The sequence below is a fragment of the Telmatherina bonti genome (assembly GCF_933228915.1).
Source record: "Telmatherina bonti genome assembly, chromosome: 7".
NCBI classification, from domain to species: domain Eukaryota; kingdom Metazoa; phylum Chordata; class Actinopteri; order Atheriniformes; family Telmatherinidae; genus Telmatherina; species Telmatherina bonti.
In genome coordinates, this window is record NC_136625.1 from 33,021,469 (window position 1) to 33,045,167 (window position 23,699).

The following is a 23,699-nucleotide window of genomic DNA, read 5'->3' on the forward strand; positions in this document are numbered from 1 at the left end:
AAGCAGTTTCGTGACTGGTTCTGTGTCAGGTTTCATGTCAGCATCAGTGTGTTGGACATGTCAAGGTTGTGTGTGTGTGTGTGTTTTTAATCCCAGTATGTCAGTAGCCACACAGAATAATTTCATTCATTCATTCATTTTCTAAACTGCTTAATCCATTTCAGGGTTGCAGGGAAGCTGGAGCCTATCCCAACTGGCTTCGGGCGACAGGCAGGGTACACCCTGGACAGCTCGCCAGTCCATCGCAGGGACACAGAATAATTTTGTTAATCAAATTGATTTTATGGGTCAACATCAAAAAAGACGTGTGTGTGTGTGTGTGTGTGTGTGTGTGTGTGTGTGTGAGACAAAGTGGGTGAGATTGTAATTGTTCACCACTTGTCCCTAACATTGACCTTTTCTCATATTTGTTCCTTTAACTTTATTCTGTTATTTCTGTTGCCAGGTAACCATGCTGCACTTCCTATCCCGGGTTGTTAGTGTTTGCATTGTGTTGCATTTTTCATTGTGTTACCATTTAACATTATTCTTTGTGTAACTCCACCTTGCAGGATAGGTGTTGGGAAATGGCCAACCCAGCTCTTCCTCATTGCAGGTGTGAGGGATTTCCTAGATTAGGTGATTGGGAGAAACCAAGTGGAGGATTTCCTCTTCTGTAGTTTCTTTAAGTGTGGGTTTATTTGAAATAATGTATTAGAACGGGTATTCCTTTTGTGTATTTTTGTTTGTTTAGGAATTTGGTTTGTTTATTAATGTTAGTGTAGAATAAGGCTGCTGGGGATAGTGATATGGGGAAATGGTTTAAGCTAAATCAAATCAGGTGTGTGTCTAATGGGGTATATAAGTAGTCAGTTTTGGGGATTTCACGAGGAGAGAGAGGGAAAGATGTGAAACTGGTGACTGATTGCCCTGATCTTTGAAACTGTATGATTGACAATTTGTGGAAAATAAAAGTTCATCTTTAAGGAAATCCCAGGACTGTTGATTCAGTCTACGTCTAATCTTCAACCTTGGACACACTACCTCACAGTGTGTATAAGAAATAAATATGTGTACATTCCTCTAAAGAACCATGCAGGACGTTACAGCGGTCTGGGTCGTAGATACATGATAAAAATCTCCTTCATGCTGGCTGCTAAAACCAACCTTATGAGAAGTTTAGGGTTTAACCAAACTGACAGATTTAACTGTTTAACAATAACATATTATGTTTGTTTTTGTCTCCATCATGAAGTTTAACTGATCCAGACACATGCATAGTTTATCTTTTCCCGTCATCCTGCAACATATTTGTGACAAAGTTGAAGTTAAGAAGAAACCACAAATGCAAAACTGCACTGCATACTTAAGTTGTAACATTTCCCCATTAATTATACTTTCACCAGGATTTAGTTGCTCCTTTACATCAATATGCATGTTTGCATGTATGTACACACTCACACACACACACAGATATATCTTACTTGACAGTTACCTCATGCCAGAGGATTGTCTTTGCTTTCCTCATGTGTAATTTGTCTGTTTTGTCCAGGCTGAAGCAGCTTCCATTAAAAGATCGAAGCTTGGATTAAACGAAAATGGAGCTACAGAGATGAGCAGGGGTTCATTCTGGTGGCCAAACAGTCTCTTCTCCCAGTGGAAATCTGAAGATAATAACTAGTAGGATCTAATATTGTATTTTAGATTGGACATTTAGGATCTGGATGAGGTGTGGAGAACATAAAATATCCCGTACTTTACTAAAAATTCACTGTTTAATGTGATCATTTTTATTTCAAAGTGTAATTTGATTAAAAAGCACAATGCAGCTTTTTGTTAGAGGTTTTTCTGGTCTACACAAAAGGCACGGCCCTCTTCCTGACAGATGTCAGCCTCATGTATAATTCCACCAGCTGACTGGCGTGCAGGTAATGCACCGCTGAAACGAGGCTAATGAGATGGATGATGAGAGCCGTTGGAGAATAAGTCGGTTTGAGTAGCTTAAGATGCTGCACAAATTAAAACAAGGTCCAACTCTTGAGTGTCTTCTTCACTGGCTTTTCTCCTCAGTCTGATTACAGCGCAGCTGGATTCACTCACACAGAAAGACAGCTGTGATGAAGAGGATGTCATTAGTAATGCCTCTGTTCCATATGCAGCCGTGCTCCGACTCTTCTCATCAGAATACGTGATCCCAGCGGCACCGGGCAGCAACGCTAAGACCCCTTCACTGCTGTTACTCTTGACGTTGAGGGGTCCTACCAAGCGGCAATCACAGAGCAGCTAAAGAATCCGTCTACAGAGGAAAAAAAATGTGTTTTTACCAAACTGGGACAAAATTAACTGGATTTTTTTTTAACTTTAGAAACTTTGAATTTTGACTTTGCAACATGATGTGAAGTGACGGATTTCCATATAAATGGCTTTCGCAACCAGAATCTCTCTTTATTCTGCAGCCAAGGGATGAATCCCCCCTTCATTTATCTTTAATTGGATTTCCAATATAAACGTGTTATCCTCCCAAGGTCCTTTATGTTTCCCTCCTCGCGTTCTGCCGGTGACATCAGGAGCTTTGCAAGTCTGTTCCATTATTCATGGAAACAACCCACACATCCACAACCAATGAAATGTAACAAAACTTGAATGGATATCCTTTGAAAGATTAATTTTCCACCATTTATCTTCCATTCAGTTTGATGCATTTCAGTGCAACCCTATTTTAACTTCAAGGAGAACTTTAAAGTGTTTAATGGTGGGTGGAACCACAGTGATGGCCCTGAACGTAACATCATCATCAGCAGCAGCAGCAGTATCATTAAACTATATCAAGCCTGTTATATCTGCAAACGTCTGCATAAATGCAAGAGTGTGAAGAGGTGAGAAGAGAATAACTGATAGATGTCGTCCATTTGACACTTAAAACAGGAAATACATACAGATGACTGTGTTAAAAGCTGATTCTGCTTCATTAAGTACATAAGTGTAGTTAACATTTATATTTGACCACATAAAACATCAGCCGTCATTAATGGGTAAAACTTTGAATAATTGTGATTATTGTATGTGAGGCTGGTCTGAGTTAAAGTGATCCATCCATTATTTTCTTTGTTCTTGTTCCAGTTTAGAGTGACGGGAAGTTGGAGCCAATCCCACCAATCAGCAGGTAGGAGGAAGGATACGCTCTGGACAGGTCACCAGTCCATCACAGGACAACACACAGAGACACAAACAACCACTTAAACTTACTCTGGGAGATTTCTGAGTGACCAGTTAACCTGAAATGCAAACTCCACACAGAAAGGCCACTTTTCAAACCCCTCCGAGCAGAGACTCGAACCAGTGACCTTCTTACTATGAGTCTAACTATGAGTTAAAGCAATTACCGTACGGTGTGTATGTTACATCTCTATCTGACTTGATCCTAACTGGGTCTGCCACCACACATACAGAAGACACGACTTAAACGTTTACACGACGCTGGAGAAATATCACAATGGTGTTGGTGAAATCAACACAGATGGGTCAGTCAGAGTCTGTCTGCTGGCATCACATTATTACAAAGCATGAAAACATGACAGAAACAAAGGAGAAGAATGTTGGACATCCAGCAGCTTCTTTCTTCTTGGCATGTAGCTTTGAACAGCAAAAAATCCAAAAATATTGAACTCATCGGCTGCCAAAGATGTTTATTGGTGTTATTTTTATGTCTTATGTGGTGTCTGCATATGGAAAGCTGATTTGCCCGGGGACATGTCTAAACCGCCCAAGTGTGAACCATACATGTTGTGAATACGCTCTGAGTGCACGCCATGAATATGCCCCAACACACCCGGTCAAATCAGCCCCCCCACATTCTGCGCTCTCTACTGCAACGTCTGGCAGTCAATGAGTTAAACATGTTCCTGCTTTGTTCCTGTTGCTGAGTCACATGAGAAGTAATGATTCTTTGGACCAATCAGTGGATTGCAGTGTGTCACGCCCAAGCGGCAACCTCCGGCAGTTAAAAGTGAAGCCGATGCAGAAGTGCATAAAACTGCAGTTCCCCCTTCATCCACTAGGGGCTCCAAAACAGCGCAAATCCCCATAGACTCCCATGTTAAAAAGACCAACTTCACAGCAGAAATAAACATGTTTACAGCCTGGTTCAAAAATCCATTTTCGGTTTATAGGTCAGGTTTACCTTCATGACAACTGTGGGGGGAGTGAATTTTTTTCAAACTCGCCCATTTTAAAGTAAATTTATCTCAAAGTTTGGCATATTTAGGGGCGTCTCCTTTTGATTGACAGGTACCAATCTCCCACTTCAAGTCAGAAGAACGTAGAACAACTGCGATTTTATAGCCGGTTAGCAACGTGACTTAACTTTAGCCTGCTTACCTCCGTTAGCTGGTTAGCTCCTGTTATCTCCGGGTTAGCTCGGTTCGCTCTTAGCTACAGAAAGCTCGGAGTTCGCTCGATGTCAATCATCCACCATAACACCCAAAGCCCCTCTCTCAGCTCTACCTCTTTGCTCATATATGTATTTTCCGAGCAAGACGACACGCATGACACTGCCAAGATGGCGAAGGTAGGAACCACACACCGAGCTTCAATTCAGCTCTTCAGAAACCTATGAGTGACGTCACGGAGGCTCCGCCCATCTCTTTATATACAGTCTATGGTCACGCCCCATCCTTTACAGTCAGATCAGTAAGACTGAAAACCCAACAGAAGCAGTAGGATGGTCAGATGTATTCCAATGGTCAGATGCAAAAAGATGTTTTCCAACCATGGACCCACTGGTGAAAATGGGTCTTTTAGTACCAACATGGCAGTTTTAACCACCACAGTCTCCCTGAGTGTTGCTACTGATCATGTCCATCCCTTTATGAGCACAGTGTAGCATCTTTTGATGGAAACTTCCAGCAGGATGATGCACCATGTCACAAAGCTCACATCATCTCCACCATGACGATGAGTTCACTGTCCTCCAACGGCTCCACAGTCACCAGATCTCAGTCCAGCAGAGCAGCTTTGGGATGCGGTGGAACAAGAGATTCTCATCATGATGTCCAACAACTGTGTGATGCTTCATGTCAACATGGAGCAAAATCTCCAACACCTTGTTGCATCTATGTAACAACTAACTAAAGCTGTTCTTCAGGCTAAAGGTGTCCAAACTGGTAAAATCTTGTTTGACACCAAGAATCAAGGTGGTCCTGACCGTATCAACCAGGAGGATCCGATGAAGCTGCCGGTGTCTCTGCAGTTTTACAACAGATCATAAGTTTTATATCATAAGCTGTATCCATATCCACATCTATGTCATGAAATGTTGATCTATATTAAAGACGTTATGATAATGGTTTCTATCATTTCAGTGTTTTCAGTTCCGTTACTCCACCAGAGCCTGAAGCCACCAGGGGAGAAAGAAAAAATTAGCGATTAAAATAAAAAACAATTAAAATCTCACACACTTGAGGTTGTTCTTGATTTTTAAGTCAAGTCATTTAAACCCTTCAAGGCCTGTGTGTGGGAGTGTGAGACTAACAGCGCCGAAAAGCGAGCCAACCCGCAATCCCTGGCTGTGAAAGCTTGGCAGACAGAAAATCAAAGCTTTTCTTGCTGTTACCATCAGACAGCATGGCTTATTGAAGAGCGTGGGCGGGCGGAGGCTGGCGAGGTGGCCGCACTGCCACCAGCGTCGAGACAAAAACGTTCCATAAGAACCTCATTAAATCCAGTCAAGAACAACTGAAATGTAGTTATTGTGAAAAGTGAAGATGCATCCCAAGGATGAAAACATCCTTAGGAAGTTCTTTGGTGTCTTCATCCCCTCCAACCATTCGAGCCGCGTGGGCAGCTTCCCTGAGTTTGCTCCTCCTGGAAGTTTTCTTTCCCCTTAAGAGGAATGTTTTCCTTCTCCACAGTCACCAGTCCTCCCAGCTATGCACAGGATGGATCATTTAACAATGAAGAAGTTTTAATGAAGCTTTCTAAGTTAGGGAATTACTCTTAATGAATTGGTTTATATGAACACAGTTTTTATAAACTGGACTAACCTGGATCACATAAAGGATTTGTTTTTATTGGGTTATAATTAAAACAAATACAAGAAGACTAGAATAAATCAGATGTGTCTGCGGTAATGATGGGCTGTTCGGCTCTTTTGCTCCGGCTCCCAAACGGCTCTGATTTAGGATCTTTTGTAGCCACATATTTTACCTTAACTTCTAAAATAATGATTGGTTTGTGTTTTGAAAATCCTTTTGATGTTCAGCATTTTTAGCCTTATATTTGCCTCCATTTGTGCTTTTATTTATTAATATTTCAACCAAAGTCTTTTATGGCTCAAATGAACAAATAAGCAACAAAAAAAAAATCTACAAAATAAAATGAGAACCAAACTCAAGAAAACAGGATTAATGTCTTCATTAATGTTTAAAACTGCAGAAACTTTCTAAACTTGAGTCACTGATGATTATTTAGGACCACACGATGCCCTCACGGATTCAGAGTACCGTCCACCCTCTCTCTGTTTTCACACGACAGATTCCATATCGTCATGTGATTGGTTGCATGGCCATGTGGGCCAATTAAAACAAAGCACTGCCTTGAGTATAACTGAACACTGAGAACTTAGCAGCAAAAGAAAGAAAAACTGGGCTCACATCGAGTGAGAGCAGGTTCTTCTGATTCACTACAAAGAATCGGCTCTCAGAGCAGGTTCTTCTGATTCACTACAAAGAATCGGCTCTCAGAGCCGGTTCTTCTGATTCACTACAAAGAATCGGCTCTCAGAGCAGGTTCTTCTGATTCACTACAAAGAATCGGCTCTCAGAGCCGGTTCTTCTGATTCACTACAAAGAATCGGCTCTCAGAGCCGGTTCTTCTGATTCACTACAAAGAATCGGCTCTCAGAGCCGGTTCTTCTGATTCACTACAAAGAATCGGCTCTCAGAGCAGGTTCTTCTGATTCACTACAAAGAATCGGCTCTCAGAGCAGGTTCTTCTGATTCACTACAAAGAATCGGCTCTCAGAGCCGGTTCTTCTGATTCACTACAAAGAATCGGCTCTCAGAGCAGGTTCTTCTGATTCACTACAAAGAATCGGCTCTCAGAGCCGGTTCTTCTGATTCACTACAAAGAATCGGCTCTCAGAGCCGGTTCTTCTGATTCACTACAAAGAATCGGCTCTCAGAGCAGGTTCTTCTGATTCACTACAAAGAATCGACTCTCAGAGCAGGTTCTTCTGATTCACTACAAAGAATCGGCTCTCAGAGCCGGTTCTTCTGATTCACTACAAAGAATCGGCTCTCAGAGCCGGTTCTTCTGATTCACTACAAAGAATCGGCTCTCAGAGCCGGTTCTTCTGATTCACTACAAAGAATCGGCTCTCAGAGCCGGTTCTTCTGATTCACTACAAAGAATCGACTCTCAGAGCCGGTTCTTCTGATTCACTACAAAGAATCGACTCTCAGAGCAGGTTCTTCTGATTCACTACAAAGAATCGGCTCTCAGAGCCGGTTCTTCTGATTCACTACAAAGAATCGGCTCTCAGAGCAGGTTCTTCTGATTCACTACAAAGAATCGGCTCTCAGAGCCGGTTCTTCTGATTCACTACAAAGAATCGGCTCTCAGAGCAGGTTCTTCTGATTCACTACAAAGAATCGGCTCTCAGAGCATGACACATCACTGGTCTGCAGGAGGGTTGATGACTTATTTCTGGTTTAATGATGTACAAATAAAGCTGAAATAAACAGAATATTTACTTTATCACCCCTTTTATATCAGAATTCACCTCATTAAGTAAAAAAAAAAAAAAGAAAAGAAAAAAAAGCATATTGGTTGATGGACCAAAATAAATGTGAACAATTCCACATTTTCTTTCTTGTTTGCTTGACATTTACCTCCACCAAGGAGGTGATGTTTTACCTGCTGTTTATCTGTTTGTCTGTTAGTGTTCACGATGTTATGTATGTTATGTATGGATTTTCATTAAATTTTCAGGAGTCGTTGGAAATGTGAAAAGGAAGAACTGGTTTAATTCTGGTGGTGATCGGGATCACCATTTGGATCCAGGAATTTATTTAAAGGCGTTGGCGGAGGTTTGCGCTCTCTGAGTGCAGTCCTAAAACCTTACCTAATACTAGAAAAAGCACCCGAGTGCTTTTTAGTCACTCTAGTATCACAGCCCAACAAACAACACTTAACAGACATAAAAGTCATTAAGAACTACTGAGATCTGCAGACATTTTCATATCGATGTTGATATCTTCCAGATGTGCACAGGTTTGTCATAACTCTGACATAAGACATCAGTCCTTGGCGCTCAACCACATGCAGATCATTCCCTAAACACTCCTCATGCTTTCTTTTTCTTTACTTCATCATGATCAGGATGCTTGTCTGTTTTGAAACATTTAGCATTTCCTCCCTTCAGACACTCTGTTGTATAAGAAGAAAAAAACTGCTCAACAAGCGGGATCGCGTACTTTTGGCCAAACGAGAAATCAATCCAGTCTGCAGAGAAACTAAGTACTGATATCGAGCAAAGATTAGAACTCCAAACATAAAAAAGCCAAAAGCATCAGATCAGATGAAAGCCCTCGAAGGTGTTGAGGCTCTTTTTGGACAGCTCTGGCAGAACGGAGGTGGATTTGTAAGTTAAAGGCGTCAGAGTTACTGAAAGATGTAAAGGTCCAATCAAAGTGTCAGAGTTTAAGCAGCGAGATTCAGTCACTAATCTGTCTACACATTTGAGCTGAGGTGCACTCAGTGACCCCAAAACCAATCCATCCTGGATCAGGGTCCTAATCAAATACCTTAGACTGGATTGAGGTTTTCATCTAATCTCAGTTAATGGATCGTACGGATCTGAACTGTTTCAGTTCATGCAGAACATCCCCAACAAAGCTCAGCTAACCTTGTTTCTCATACCAAACATAGTGTTTTCCTTTAGGCAGAAATAAAAAATGTTCATTTTTTCCCAGTGTTTCAGGTTGATATATGTTGTCATAATGACACATATAATGATATATGATCCTTCTGTATGAACCACGCGTGTCTCAGCTTTTCTTTGTGAGCAGGTTTGTATATACCACACTTGTAGTTGTGAAGATAAACAATTTATTTTTAGTAGGAGACAACGGTACTTACTGCAGGTCTCCTCAGCTTCATCAGAGCCGTCCGGACATTCTGGTTCCCCGTCACATCGCCATCGCCCCGGGACACACTGTCCATTTAGACAGGCGAACTCTGCAGGGGCGCACGTCTTCCTGGCTGTTCGGAGACACAAGCACAGACACAAAACTGGTAAAAACCCCGTGAAAACAGTCTACTTCAGGGCTTAATCGCTGCCACATGTCACGGGCCACTTTATCTGAATCCCACCAATCATCCCCCCTCATCAAAACGAGATCCTTTTCATCGCTCCGCACTTTATTCCTGTGCAGCTCTTCACATTTCACTAATTATCTCCTCTTCTCGTACTTTGACTCTTATTCATTGTGCCGATTCCCTCCTAACTCCCCTCCTTCTGACTGTCTGGTCTTAAAATCAGCCTCCTCCTTCAGGATTTCTAGAAATGAAACGCATGTTAACGGCTCCGCTCTGAATTTCAGGGCGGTTGAAGACTTCATCTTCCAGAGCGGTTCCCCGCTGAAAGCTACAAACACATCACAGCTCATCAGCACGTCAAGCGTACCTGGAACTTTAAATCCAAATCATGTCTTCCGGCAGCAAAAGGGAAATTATCACTGCTACCTTTCAAATTCTCGCCAACTTTCTATATTTAAAGTGGAACACAACACAAGAACTCCACAAACAAAGTGAACCCTCTCTACCTGCAGGGCTGAGGCTGCCAGCTGAGCCGGAGATGCAGACGCAGGCAGAGGTCAGCGCCAATCGATTTCCTTAGCCTGTTACTCCAGCAGGACCTGTAGCACATGCTAATAAATCACAGGCTACAAGCCCTCAGCAGAGTTGTCTGGGGTTGTTATACAGCCACCACTGTTCCTAAGCTGGCCCCACTCTCAGCTCTGATGCTTTAAATTAGATATAACATTTAGTGATAAGCGGGGAGCATTAAGCCCGGCTGAGGGGCTGTGAGAAAGAAAACAGCAGGTTTCTAAGCCAAGACTCACCGTGCTCATGCTTACTATTTTAAGGGTCAATTTTAAGGTATTTAAAGTTTCCTAAAGCAGTTCTCACTTTCCATCACACAAATCAGGAGGGAAATTATTATTATTATTCAGTCTTGACATGCACTGACCAGTCACAAATATCTTGTCAGCCAATCACATGGCAGCAGCTCAACACATTCATGTCATGTATTTCAGAATACTGGGATTTGCACACACAACCATGTCTTGGGTTTACAAAGAAAATATCCAGTGAGCAGCAGCTGTCTTGTTGATGTCAGAGGTCAGAGGAGAATGGACCGACTGGAAACTGAGGCTAAAATTCACATAAACTCAACAAAGCTGGACAATAAAAGATGGAGAAACGTTGCTGGTCTGATGAGTCTCCATTTCAGCTCCACATTCACATGGTAGGATCGGAATTTAATGGAAACAATGGGAAAGTATGGATCCATCATGTTGCACATTGTAGAAATGTCATCACATGTCAACATATTAAAACATGTGATAGGTTTTCTGAGATGGCTTTAGATGGATGCACCTCCTCCGGTTTTTGGGAAGACTGCTGGTATAATGATGTGTGAATATAAAGACCAACCCCTAAAGACCAACATCATAATTATCATGGAGAAAACACATAAATAATATGATTGCGAAGATGGGTACGGGTATCTCAATTATAAGAAGACAGGCAACTTTTATGACGCAAAACTTCCTCAAATCTAAAATTCAATCACTGATTTTATCTCAACTAGATTACTGTCCAGTCGTTTGGTCAAATCCCACAAGGGATGTGTGAGACAGACTGCAACATGTACAAAGTAGAGCTGCCCAAACGGTACTGAAGTGTGATTTCAGGACATTTATCATCACAATTCATAAGAAACTTAACTGGTTGTTGGTCAAAGACAGACTCTTGTATTCATTGACAGTTGGAATTAGAAATATATCTGTATTAAAACTACCTGTTATTTTATTTAATAACCTGACGTTTAGTGCTGGAAATCACGAATATACCACAAGACATGCAAAAGATGGAAATTTTAGCTTGCCTAAAGCAAAATCAGATGCCATAAAAAGAACTGTTCTGCATAGAGGCATGGAAATATGGAATTCTCTACCGAAGAACGTTAAATTAACCACTGACCTAAAAAACTTTAAAATATTATTAAAAGACTATTTAAAAGTAAAGGTATCTATATAAATCATAAATATAAGGGTTTGGTGATAAAATAATAAATACAAATGAATGTGTAATAGAGTAAACAAACTGATAATATGGATAGAGGTGTACTAGAAGATTTTTATTATAGATAATCAAATATATATAGGTTTATATCCAATTATGAGTAAGGATATTTTTGTGAATGAATAGTTTTATACGATACGATGTAACAAGAATGGACGTGACATGCATGCATTTAGTATGTAAAAATGGATGTAAAGAGATGGATTTGAATATGTAAACCGCTTGTATTCCAGGATTGACCTGAAGTGCTGATGTGCTGTTTAACTTTATACAAGTTTTTCTTTTGTGATGTTATAATGGTGTCGGACCCCAGGAAGAATAGCTGTCGATTGCTACAGCTAATGGGGATCCTAAATAAACTAAACTAAACTAAACATGATTTAACCACCACAGAGTCCTGCTGCTGACCATGTTCATCCCTTTCTGAGCACAGTGTAGCATCTTCTGAAGGAAACTTCCAGCAGGATGATGCACCATGTCACAAAGCTCACATCATCTCCACCATGATGATGAGTTCACTGTCCTCCAACGGCCTCCACAGTCACCAGATCTACATCCAGCAGAGCAGCTTTGGGATGCGGTGGAACGGGAGATTCTCATCATGATGTGCAGCAACTGTGTGATGCTTCATGTCAACATGGAGCAAAATCTCTGAGGAATGTTTCCAACAGCTTGTAAATCAATGCAACAACTGTCTAAAAGCCTTAAGGCAAACTTGGTATCAGCAGGTTTGCATCCTGTCGTTGTGGAAAAAAGTCTGTCAATGACGAGGAGTCTGGTTCTGAAGTGAAAACAATTACAAAGTTTATTGAACAGAAAATAAGAAAGAACAGAATAATACAAATTGCAATTTGGAGAGACAGTCCAGAAGTCTGGAATGTTCTGAGTTCTGGGCTGAACCATCCTTTTACCCTCGCATAAGGGCCTCACTTGTCTGCCCTGAATCTACGTTATTCTAAACAAGAAATGTCTGTTGTTAGCTGTAGCCCTCTTCAAGGAAGAGAGTGTTCTAACTAATCAGATCCCAGATGTCTGAATGCAGACATGTCAGGCCCTCTACACATTGTTATGTCTGTAAAGGGGAGTAAGCAGACACTGTGGAACTAAGCTTAAGTTCTTAAGTTCATCATGACCTTTTCAGAAAGCCCACAAAGCCATAATCAGAAATTAATATAAGATAGGACTATGAAATATATGAAAGTCAGAACATAAAATTTCCACAACATTTACATTTAATGAATAAAGTGATAAATGAACGGTGTAAAATAAAACAGGATTATAGTATTTTACCAAAACAGATGTTTTCTGATTTTGTTTTGCTGGATGTCATTGGACCCTGCGATGGACTGGTGAGCTGTCCAGGGTGTACCCTGCCTTTCACCCATAGACTGCTGGGATAGACTCCAGCTTCCCCGCGATCCTTCATCAGATTAAGCAGTTAGGATAATGAATGAATGAATGAATGAATGAATGTTATTGGAAGATTTCCACTCTTTTATTTGCAATAATGGTAATCTGAACATTTTATATGTATGTATGTTTTTTAATCTAAAAACCCTGTCTTCTATGACCACTGTCCTGCTAATTGTAGATGTTTCCCTGCTTCAACACACCTGACTGAAATTAATGGGTCATTGTGTTGAACTTAACATGCTGTTGGATCCATTTAATTTGAAGCACGTGATTTGGAGCAGGGAAACATCTAAATCCTGTTGGACTGTAACTCTTGAAGACAGTAGTTTGAGACCTTGACGTAGCCTCTATAACATCACTTGCACGTTTCTGAAGAGCTGAATTGAAGCTCATTTGGCGGTTCCCACTGTAGCCATCTTGACAGCATCACATGTGTAGTGTCTACCAGAAAAAACAAAATGGGTAAAGAGGCAGAGCTGAGAGGGGTGACTGTGGGCGTGTGGATGGATGCATGGGGGTGGAGCTAACCAAGCAAACCTTGGGCTAACGGGAGCAAACTAGCTAAAAGAGGTAAGCGGGCTAAAGCTAAGTCACGCTGTTAATTAGCTAAAAAACGCGGTTGTTCTACACTCTACCTTCTTGCAGTGGGTATTGGGTACCTGTTAATCTGAATATTGCAAATTTCAAGATTAAATTGATTATAAACTGATGAGCCATTAAAAAATTCCCTCTCCCCCCCTCCCCCCCACTGTTGTCATGAAACCTAAAATGTTTTTTTTGTTCTAGGCTGTAAACATGTTTATTTCTGCTTATTTGATATACATATATATATCTATATCTATATCTATATCTATCTATCTATCTATCTATCTATCTATCTATCTATCTATCTATATATATATATATAGATAGATAGATAGATAGATAGATAGATAGATAGATAGATAGATAGATAGATAGATAGATAGATAGATAGATAGATAGATATATATATAGTCGCATGTTAAAAAGACCAACTTCATAGCATCTCTGCCAGCTTTTCCTGATATATATATAAGCTGGCAGAAAAGCTGGCAGAGATTGGTCTTTTTAATATGGAGATTTGCTCTGTTGTGTAGCTCCTAGTGGATGATGGGTGAACTGCAGGAACTGCAGACAATTGTGTTCCTGCAATTGCTGTAATGGACAAGCTACCTCAGAGTTTCAATCCTATTACAAACTGTTCATCTCTGGCTCTAAATCTTAGTTTAACTGCCTCGTTCTCAAACATCTTGGGAGTCAAAGCACCAATGTCAAACTAATAACGGTCCATAACGCCATGAAAAGAAAATATGGAGTGTCCAAGAGGCGGCGTGTTAGAACATTTCATCAGTAAATGCACTTTTCATTTGCATTTTAACAACAAAATGCAGCTATTAGTAGAAAAAGCTTTAAGTTTAAATAGTAGACACATAAAAGGGTTTTTCTTTAATTACATAAACTCTGTAGTGGGGATTAGACGCCACCATTAGAGAGCAGGAAAGTGTGCTTTTGTTTAAAAGTGACATTTTTTAAATCCACTTCTCTTCTATGGATTAACTTACACCATGTGGCTTTGGCACAAGCAGAGTAAGAGATGCACAAAGAGACCCAGAGGCATCCCAAAGTTTTAAAGGCATCACACCTCCTGCCACAGAATAATTACATTCAGAAGATTTTTCTTCATAATCCTCAAAGAAGATGTAGCACGTTGTTATTCATATGCAAGACCACGATGAACATCTTAACTCCCCAAATAAACCTTTCACCAAAAAATCCAAATCCATGCACCAGTATTAATGATGTGTTAATGAGTCTGACTCCCAGGAGATGAACAAAAACAGACGAGGGCAGAATTCGGAGCCTAAAAAGCGCCACAGCAGCGCGTCGCTCCAGACTGCACTTAAGACTTTATTTGATCACGTGACAAAGTCTTTGAAACTCTCAAGCTGATCCGTAATGGTTTCTCTGCAGGTGAAATGTGTCCCCGACGTGCAGTTTCTCCCTGAAAGTGAGCTTCTTAGCCAATCCAGCTGAACTCTCCACTCGTCTCAGTCAAGGTCTACAGGGGCCATGGTTCACTTGGCAATAATTGCCCGGGCTAGCTCACGCCATCTGCTTGAAACGACTTTCTTTTTTAATTAGAGGAAGTTTTCAATGCAGAGCTGATAGGAAGGAGCGAGCTCAAGGCTGGGATGGAGAGGGAAGGGACTAGGAATCAGAGGAAAGACATCCATTAGATAGAGAGCAGGACGGAGCAACGGCAGCCATGATGGAGGGTTACATGCACAGTAAAAAATGCTTTGTGGGATCTTAATGGAAAGTGTGATGATGAATGAAAACAAGGAGCGTGCAAATCCTCGTTCACGCACAGACGTAGAAACCATGTCCTCCCGTTCAACCCTTCGTGGTAGCTTTATACGCCGAGATGGCTTCAGGACAAGTGAGAAAAGCAACAACAACAGCGGTTGCACATTGTGCGAGTCGCTGATCATGAGCATTACAAATGGGATGTGACTCAGACAGAATGAAGGCCGTGTACAGGCGGAGTTCACCCACCCGTGTTATGTCTCCTGGAAGAGGTACAATGAGAAGAAGCTCTACGCTCTGGCAGCCCCACCTGGAGCCTTCTCCCCCCAGACCAGATACTGTCAACATTTCTCTGCTTCAACTTCTTCTCATCTTTCTTTAACAGCAATCATACGGACGTGCTGTAAAGTATCGGTCTGCTGTTGCATTAGGTTGGAGCTGGGGTTAGATATGTGGATGTCGGTTTGGTAGTGGCGTGCTCGCTGGGTCAGATGATCTGGCATTTTGACCTTCTCTTTTTTTAATAACCTTTTAGCTGCAAACAACTCTAACCTCTAGAACTAGAAGTATTCAGGTGATCTGATAGACCAAAGCCAAATCACAGAGGTCAGGATCGCATGAAAACCAGCTGGGACTCCGTCCAAGCTTGCACAGTTTCCTTCCTAGAGCATTAAGGGTCATAACTTCCCGTAACCAATGTCTCAATAAAGCACGGCGGAGGTTTAAATAATGGTTTCCTCTAAAGAGAAAACCATGTTGTTCTTCCGCTTCTCGTCGGCTTTGCTTTATGATTTCTTTTATTTTTATTTTAAATTCACTTAAAATTATAAAATGTTAACATTTTGAGGTAAATTAGGGCATTTTACCAATGTTTTTTTTACCTTTTAAGTCAATTTTAGCCTCAAAACTTTATACCACTAGCAACAATCAAATGCATGAACAACTTGTGCTTACAGGTGACTTTTGACTGCGCTGAAGTTTGCTTTGGTACCATAGACTGTATATGAAAAGGTGCGCGGAGCCTCTGTGACGTCACCCGTAGGTTTCTGAAGAGCTGAATTGAAGCTCGGTGGGCGGTTCCTACCGTCGCCATGTTGGCAACGTCATGTGTGTCGTCTCGCCCAGAAAATACAAATATGGGCAAAGAGGTGGAGCTGATTGAGGGGCTGTGAGCGTCATGGTGGATGATTGACATGGAGCGAACTCCGAGCTTTCTGTAGCTAAAGGCTAACCGAGCTAGCCTGGAGATAACAGGAGGTAACCAGCTAACGGAGGTAAGCGGGCTAAAGCTAAGTCACGTTGTTAACCAGCTAAAGACCGCGGTTGTTCTACGTTCTTCTGACTTGAAGCAGGAGATCGGGTACCTGTCAATCAAAAGGACACGCCCCTAAATATGCTGAACTTTGAGATTAAATTACTTTTAAACGGGCGAGTTAGAAAAAAATTCACTCCCCCCACAGTTGTCATGAAGGTAAACCTGACCTATTAAACTGAAAACGGATTTTTATACCAGGCTGTAAACGTGATTATTTCTGCTGTGAAGTTGGCCTTTTTAACATGGGAGTCTATGGGGATTTGCAGCCCCTAGTGGATGAAGGGGGAACTGCAGTTTTATGCACTTCCACATAGGCTTCACTTTTAACCTCCGGAGGCTCCGTCCATCTTTCACATACGGTCCATGTTTGGTACCCACTTGTGTGACCTGGAAATATTTCTTTAACACACTGAATCAAGCTTGAAGCTGAGTGAGCTCATCAAAGCCAAAGACAAGCACAGGTGTCCAACATGAATTCTTTGAGAAGCAGCCTGGGCGTTAACAAATTTAACGTAGGAATCAGTGCAGTTTGCAGAAAGAAGCACACAGAGTCCTCAGATTGTTTCATTTGTAGAAGTGATTTTGTCCGACCATGCCAGTACACAGAAAGCTCTGCATTGTGTTTGATTCCAGGTGCTGCACCGTCTGGCTGGATTCATCGCTGACAGTTAAAGTATGTGTGTGTATGTGCGTGTGTGAGTGCGTTGGAAGGCTGTTTAATAATGCATTAGTGAGCAATTGTGCTTTTTAAAATGCACAGTTACATCTGCATCCTCGTGCAGACTTCTGAAAATGCTTCACAGCTCATGGAGCTGCTGGTGATTACTGACCCATCAGAGTGGTGGAAACCAAAGGCTGGGAACCACTTCATTATCCCATCATAACCATCAGCACCTAAGCATAGTCAGTGTGTGTCTAACACGGTTATCGCGGTAAATGTTTCAGAACATCTTCTGGCAGCTGCTTGCAAGGCCGTAAAGTCTCATCAAAATATTGATTCAACTGGTTTCCAATATGAAATCCTCTTAATCTCAACAGATTCTAGTTATTTTAGTGTGACAATGAGTCAACAAAGTATTTTGGTAGTGCAGGGCTTGAGTAACGCAGAGATAAGTACTTGGTTCTGGGGGGTAAGAAGACAGATTGCCTCATTAGCTCAGAAGAGGAAGGTCGGGGTGTGTTGTCCAGCTGGAAACATTCTGTGTCCCATTGGCTTAAACCAGCAAAGCAAATGATTCTAAATTAATAGGATATCATGGTACCATGGAAAACACTAAACATGGGACAAGCTGTACTCAAAACCGGATTTTGCAAGTAATTATAGAATTTTATTAGGTTCACTTGAGTGTTGAGGTTCTGATAAGGAAATTCAGCCGTTTTCATTCATGTTTCTGAGACAACCAGAAGCTCCATGTAGCTGCAGGAGCTTTGACTGAGTAAACACCTCCTGCTTGTTGATCCGTTCCTATCTGTCAGAGAAGGAAGTTAGTACTGTCTCCTGTCAGTCGGGTCTGGGTGGTTAGCAGTGAGTCATGGCAACCAGCAGTCACACAAAGAGCTGCACGGTTGGAGCTCCAAGTCAGCTCCGGCTGATCAAGTATTGATCCAGAAAGCACAGAGCCACAGTGCAGAAACATCTGCAGATTAAACCTTTGCTGTTTCTCTGAAGAACATTTGGCTTTTGCTTTAAAACAGAAGCTAAAAGTAGAAAATCAGACAGTTAAAACTTTCTCTGCATATCAACTTTATCACGTTTTATAGCATCATTATTTTTGTTTGCTGTGTTGTTTGTCAATTAAAGCTGCTGTCGGTCGCATCAATTTAGCCTAACTGGCTACAAGATGTTAGTTTCCTGTTATATTAAGCTTTACTGTGTCTGGAGGGAAACTTGTCATGGACAACAGCAAAGCAGTGCTGCAACCACAGTACAACAGACAACAACCATACACACCATAAACAGGAGTCCACAATAAGCCACAGGAATTAACACAACATCAATCGTTAGAGCGAAACATACTCAGATAGAGGAAGTAGCAGCAAGAGGTATTAAGTCAGTCAGTAAATTACAGTATGAATAAACCTTTCCACAGGAATATCACAAATTAAACCAAATAAAACAGGTCAAATGAACTTTAAAACACAATAACTCCTAAACTCCTAAACTCTAATGGCAAAAGGTGAAAATAAAGATGTGTAAGATTTCTAAGAATATCAGGTGGTTGATGAGAAGATTTACAGATATGGAACGGGAGGAGAGCTTGTAGCGATTGTTCTTTATTACATTATAATATTAATCACATAATATATGTCTCTATGATCATAACTGGGATAAAATCTTTAAAAGCTTGAAGTCCCCAGTAGGGAGGGTGTTACAGGAATGTGGTTGCTTCCCGTACTTCTCATGTGTTGTGTTGCCTTTCCAGGTGCTGCTCCACGCTGATTGGCCTCTTCCAGCCAATCAGCGCCTGGATGGGCCTATAAAGGAGCTGAGATCTGCACATCTGGTCTTGTAGGGGAGAGTCATTTTCTCCTGTTTATGTTGAAGTTAGGCTAGTTTAGAAGCCGATTTGTATTGTTTTTTCTTGGGGGGGGGGCTGCTAAAAAAATGCTCCTAATTTTTAGCTGGGGGTGTTCTGTTTATAGTGGCCTTGGCTCTGGTGATGTCTTTCTGCTTTGTTAACGAGCAATAAATGAAACAAGATTCAGATTGTCTTCTCGTTGGCATCTTCTGGAGGTGTGTTACTCCCTTAGTTTCCTAAACCAGCCTTTGGGTCATAAGACTAGTTTAGGAAACTGGTCTCCATCTGAGCCAGCTGTCAGAACTCTTATATTCATCTGCCTCACGTTAGAAATCAGACTTTGCCTTTGCAGACATGATGTTCACATAATTTACTATGAATTGATGAAAGTTGAATAATCCAGCTAAAGACATTTTCATTAAGGCTGTGACAATGTGCTTTTGTCCCGATTCGATTTCAATTTTTTTGAGTCCCGACCTGATTTAAATTGCGATTTTCTCACAATTCTTCGATTTTGCTGATTTTTGTAGATTAAAAACAAAAAAAAATGTGTACAATTTTTATTGCTCATCATTTTTTTCATTTCAATTAGGAAAAAAAAAACATAGCCAGACCATCATTCTGATGCTGTGATGTCCAAGAAGACAAGTTAAAAGATCAATAAAAACAATAAAAATGACAAAAATATTTAATGGATTATTTTTATTTATTTGAATAAAAAACAATTTTATAACAAAAAAAAAAATCGATTTTAAAATTGTGAATCAAAAAATCCCAATATTCGATTTTTCAATTCGATTTTCACACCCATAATTTTCATATTCGTCCTCAAGCCTGAAACAGTTTTCTTTTGTGCTGTTTGCCATCTTCCTTTATTCTTAACCAGTAATATATCCACGCATCTTAATAATTCTCACCAATGTTCCCTTTACTATGACTCCAATAAAGTTCCAATAGCCCTTGTGGTTGCAGAGATGTACTCTCTCATTAAGGGTATGGCATCTTAGAGTGGAGGGAATATAAGGCAAAAACTAAAAATGGTGGAGAATCAGCCGGTAAAGTGTGTGAAAAAGTTCATGGCATCTGACAGGAGAGACACTAGATGAATAACAACAAGAGATAATTACTGCAGTCAAAAAGCTTGTTGCCACACCTGCATCGCAAGGCCTGCAGGATGTCAGAGGTAAGAGGCTACGTGATGCTGTTCAGCATTTCCTCTGACCTTGTAAACCGCTCAAAGACACATACTGGGCTAATTATAGCCCTCAGCCTCCTAAAATGCATTATTTCTGTCTTCCTGTCAGGTCACATTGCCACAAACACCTTGAGGAAGAGTTTGGGCAGCTTGAGCCAGCGGAGCCTTTTGGCCCCTTTGAGGAAGCCTTGCAGTGATTTATATGGAGGACATTTCTGGTTTAAATTGGCTCGAGTCGTAAAGATTTAAAGCTTGAGGTGCAAATGATGCTGCTGCAACATTCTGAACAAAGCAATAAGGCATCTATATTAATCTGATTTATTAAACATGCATGCACATGCAGAACACACATCGACCAAAGTGGGACCGTTTTAGCAGTGACAGCCGTGGTTTACAGACTTGGAAAAAGCAGCTGTAGACCTGAAAGATGCCTGTTTGTTTCCAAAAATGACAGGAAACGCCATCAAGCTCTGCCATTTACGGCTGAAGTACCCTTGAGGAAAATACACAAGCCTCTGAATGGTCCACACACACTGCATCTGCAGCTGCTCGCTTCTCCATGTGGCTACCAGTAAAGCTAACTGCAGAGTTTTAACACATGCTCGGGTAAATAATCAGTTTATTCTTTATCTGCAGAGATATCATAAACACTGCTACAGCATCAGCAAATGCAAGTACACACAGGTCATCTCTATGTGTCTGTCTTTCTGCTGCACCACTTCTCTCCTGTGCTTCCTGGTTCACGGAAGCTAAATGTGGTTGATTTATGGCCATATGTCAACATTCTCCTCAGACCTTTGCTGCAACACACTGTACCTTCACATATACACTGAAGGGAAAGCAAACCCACAGAGGACTCAGCATATTGCAGAGTAAAGCAGGCTGGACTCTCTCAGGAAAACAAATTCTGACATTTGTATGGAAATGTTACATAGTTACTGAAAACATTTTCCAGTCTGGATTTATAGAGTTGGTCTAAAAAACCTGTCCATCCTGATGGATCAACATTTATATACAGATATTCCTGTCATTCATGTGTTTATGACAGTTTTAATGAGATCAAAAGTCAAATTTTTACATTGGAATAAAGATGTTTAAAAACTCAAAGTCCTGTGTCTGTGTGTAATGTTTAGCATCATTCATATCTGTTGGCAACCATGTACTGGTTTCTCTGTCCGCCAGGCTTTAAAACACGTTGTTGGTTTTCAGTCAATTACTAAATCATTGCAGCAAAACTATAAACAGTGTAAAAGAAGGAAAAAAAACTATGATTGTTTTGGTTTTAAAGCCAGTCCAAAAGCCAGTGGCTACGGTTACATGATGTTTTATAACTAGAATTAATAATTAAGAATTAAATCATTCAGAATTAACGTATTCTCCTACGAGTTTACATGAAAATCATCATTCTGAATGAAGGTTTATATTAAACACGCCCTCACTTAATTTCTTTTTAGAGCGGCGGGTTGGGAAGGGTTCTGATTGGACAGAGGGTGCACGTGACGTATGACGTCTACTGGAAATAAACAAAGTTAGCTCCTTGCCTCTCGTCTTTTCAGTCGCAACTTGTAAAAACTACATAAGTACCAGTTTTGCCGCTATTTTTATTATAATTTTGAAGTAGCAGCTCAACACCAGCATACTACTTCACTTTTTGCTGCAACTGAGAAGGAGAAGAAAGATAGACCACCGAACACGGGAGGTAAAACAACGCGTGTCATTGGGACAGGACAAGGTAACGAGCATGCTCAGATTAACTTAGAGCAGAATTAAGGTTTACATGACAGAGGAATTAAATAGTTCGGAATTCAAATGCGAATAAACCAGACACTTACATCAGAATTAGGTTTAATTCCAAATAAAAATTTGCATTAGGAATTAGGTGTTTACATGATCGTTTTTGCATCAGTTTAAAGCGGAATTAACTTTAATTGGAATTAAACAGGAATTAAAACTCTCATGTAAACGTAGTAAATGACAGGATTTTTGGGCAACATAGGCCCAATGTTTAATGTTTAATTTTAACCCATTCCCATGTCAAATTATAGAGGGGGGGGGGGTAGGACCAGCCTTACGGTGTGGTCAGACCAAACGCATTTTGAGCGTCAAGAGCGTCAGGTTTACATGTGAAGTCTATGTGGAGGCGTGTCAAGGGGGCGTCGTGCTTTCTTAGGTTGGGTTTTGAGCGTTTTGAGCGTTGGCGTTTTGAGCGCCGGCATCGTGTGCCGAAAATTTAAGAAGTTTATTTTTTAGGTTGACGCGCGTTCTGTCCGAGATCTTTTCTGAGATACAACATGTTTTATCACATATTTCCTTAGGTGTTACTAAATGTAACATCATTGCAATGTAAAAATTTTACTCTCTCAGCTCCACCTCTTTGTAAGGAAAGGGGACTTGAGGGGACTTTCTCAAGCAAGCTGAGAGATGCAGTCTCTCCAGTGTTTATCCTGGTGGGACATACCAGGAAAACCTCACCAGGGAGGCATCAAGGAGGCATCGTAACCAAATGCCTGAGCCACGTCATCCGTTTCCTCACAATGTAGAGGAGCAGCAGCTCTACTATGGGCGGCTGTAGCTCAGGAGAAAGCGCAGTCGCCTTTCCAACTGGAAAGTTAGGAGGTCGATTCCAGGATTCCCCCTGACTAGATGATGTGCCTATCGGGGTATGAGTGGTCGGCATGACTGGAAAAGTGCTATATAAGTCCATTCACCATTTACTCTTGACTCGTCTATAGGTCAGGTCTTTACCACAACCAAGCAGCAACCTCCAGCTGTTATAAGTGGAGCCTATGCTAAAATGCATAAAACTGCAGTTCCTCCTTCATCCACCAGGGGCTCTAAAACAGAGCAAATCCCCATAGACTCCCATGTTAAAAAGACTTTACAGCAGAAATAAACATGTTTGCAGTCTGGTACAAAAATACATTTTTGGTTTAATAGGTCAGGTTTACCTTCATGACACCTGTGGGGGGAGAGAATTTTTTTCTAACTCGCCTGTTCAAAAGTAATTTTAAATTCGGCATATTTAAGGGTGTGTCCTTTTTGATTGACAGGTACACGATCTCCCGCTTCAAGTGAGAAGAACGTTGAACAACCGTGGTTTTTAGTCGGTTTACAATGTGACTTAGCTTTAGCCCGCTTACCTCCGTTAGCTGGTTAGCTTCTGTTAGCTTCAGGTTAGCTCGGTTAGCTCTTAGCTACAAGCAGCTCAAAGTTCACTCGATGTCAGTTATACACCATGACACTCACAGCCCCTCTCTCAGCTCCACCTCTTTGCCCATATTTGTATTTTCCAGGCAAGACGACACGCATGCCTCTGCCAAGATGGCGATGGTAGGAACCGCCCACTGAGCTTCAATTCAGCTCTTCAGAAACCTATGGGTAATGTCAAGGAGACTTCGTCTATCTTATTATGTTCAGTCTATGACTGGTACAGAGTCTGCAAAAGTCTGGGTAGTGCACCAAACCACCTGTCGACCCCCTGCTTCATTCATCCCACACTTTACAAACAAACCCCAAGATACTTAAACTCCTCCATTTGGGAAGGACTTCAGTTCCGACCCAGACAGGACACTCGACCCTT

At 41.2% G+C, this 23,699-nt stretch overlaps 1 protein-coding gene across 1 annotated transcript in view; it reads right to left on the reverse strand.

Annotated features, from left to right (window-relative positions):
- Positions 1–23,699, reverse strand: part of LOC306758614 (low-density lipoprotein receptor-related protein 8-like) — a gene marked incomplete at both ends in the record, with an annotated part of 151,037 nt that overhangs the window by 90,827 nt on the left and 36,511 nt on the right. Inside the window, one exon of the mRNA XM_079243948.1 lies at positions 9,118–9,240. Coding sequence (XP_079100074.1) covers positions 9,118–9,240 — 123 coding nt within the window. The remainder of the gene's footprint in view (positions 1–9,117; positions 9,241–23,699) is intronic.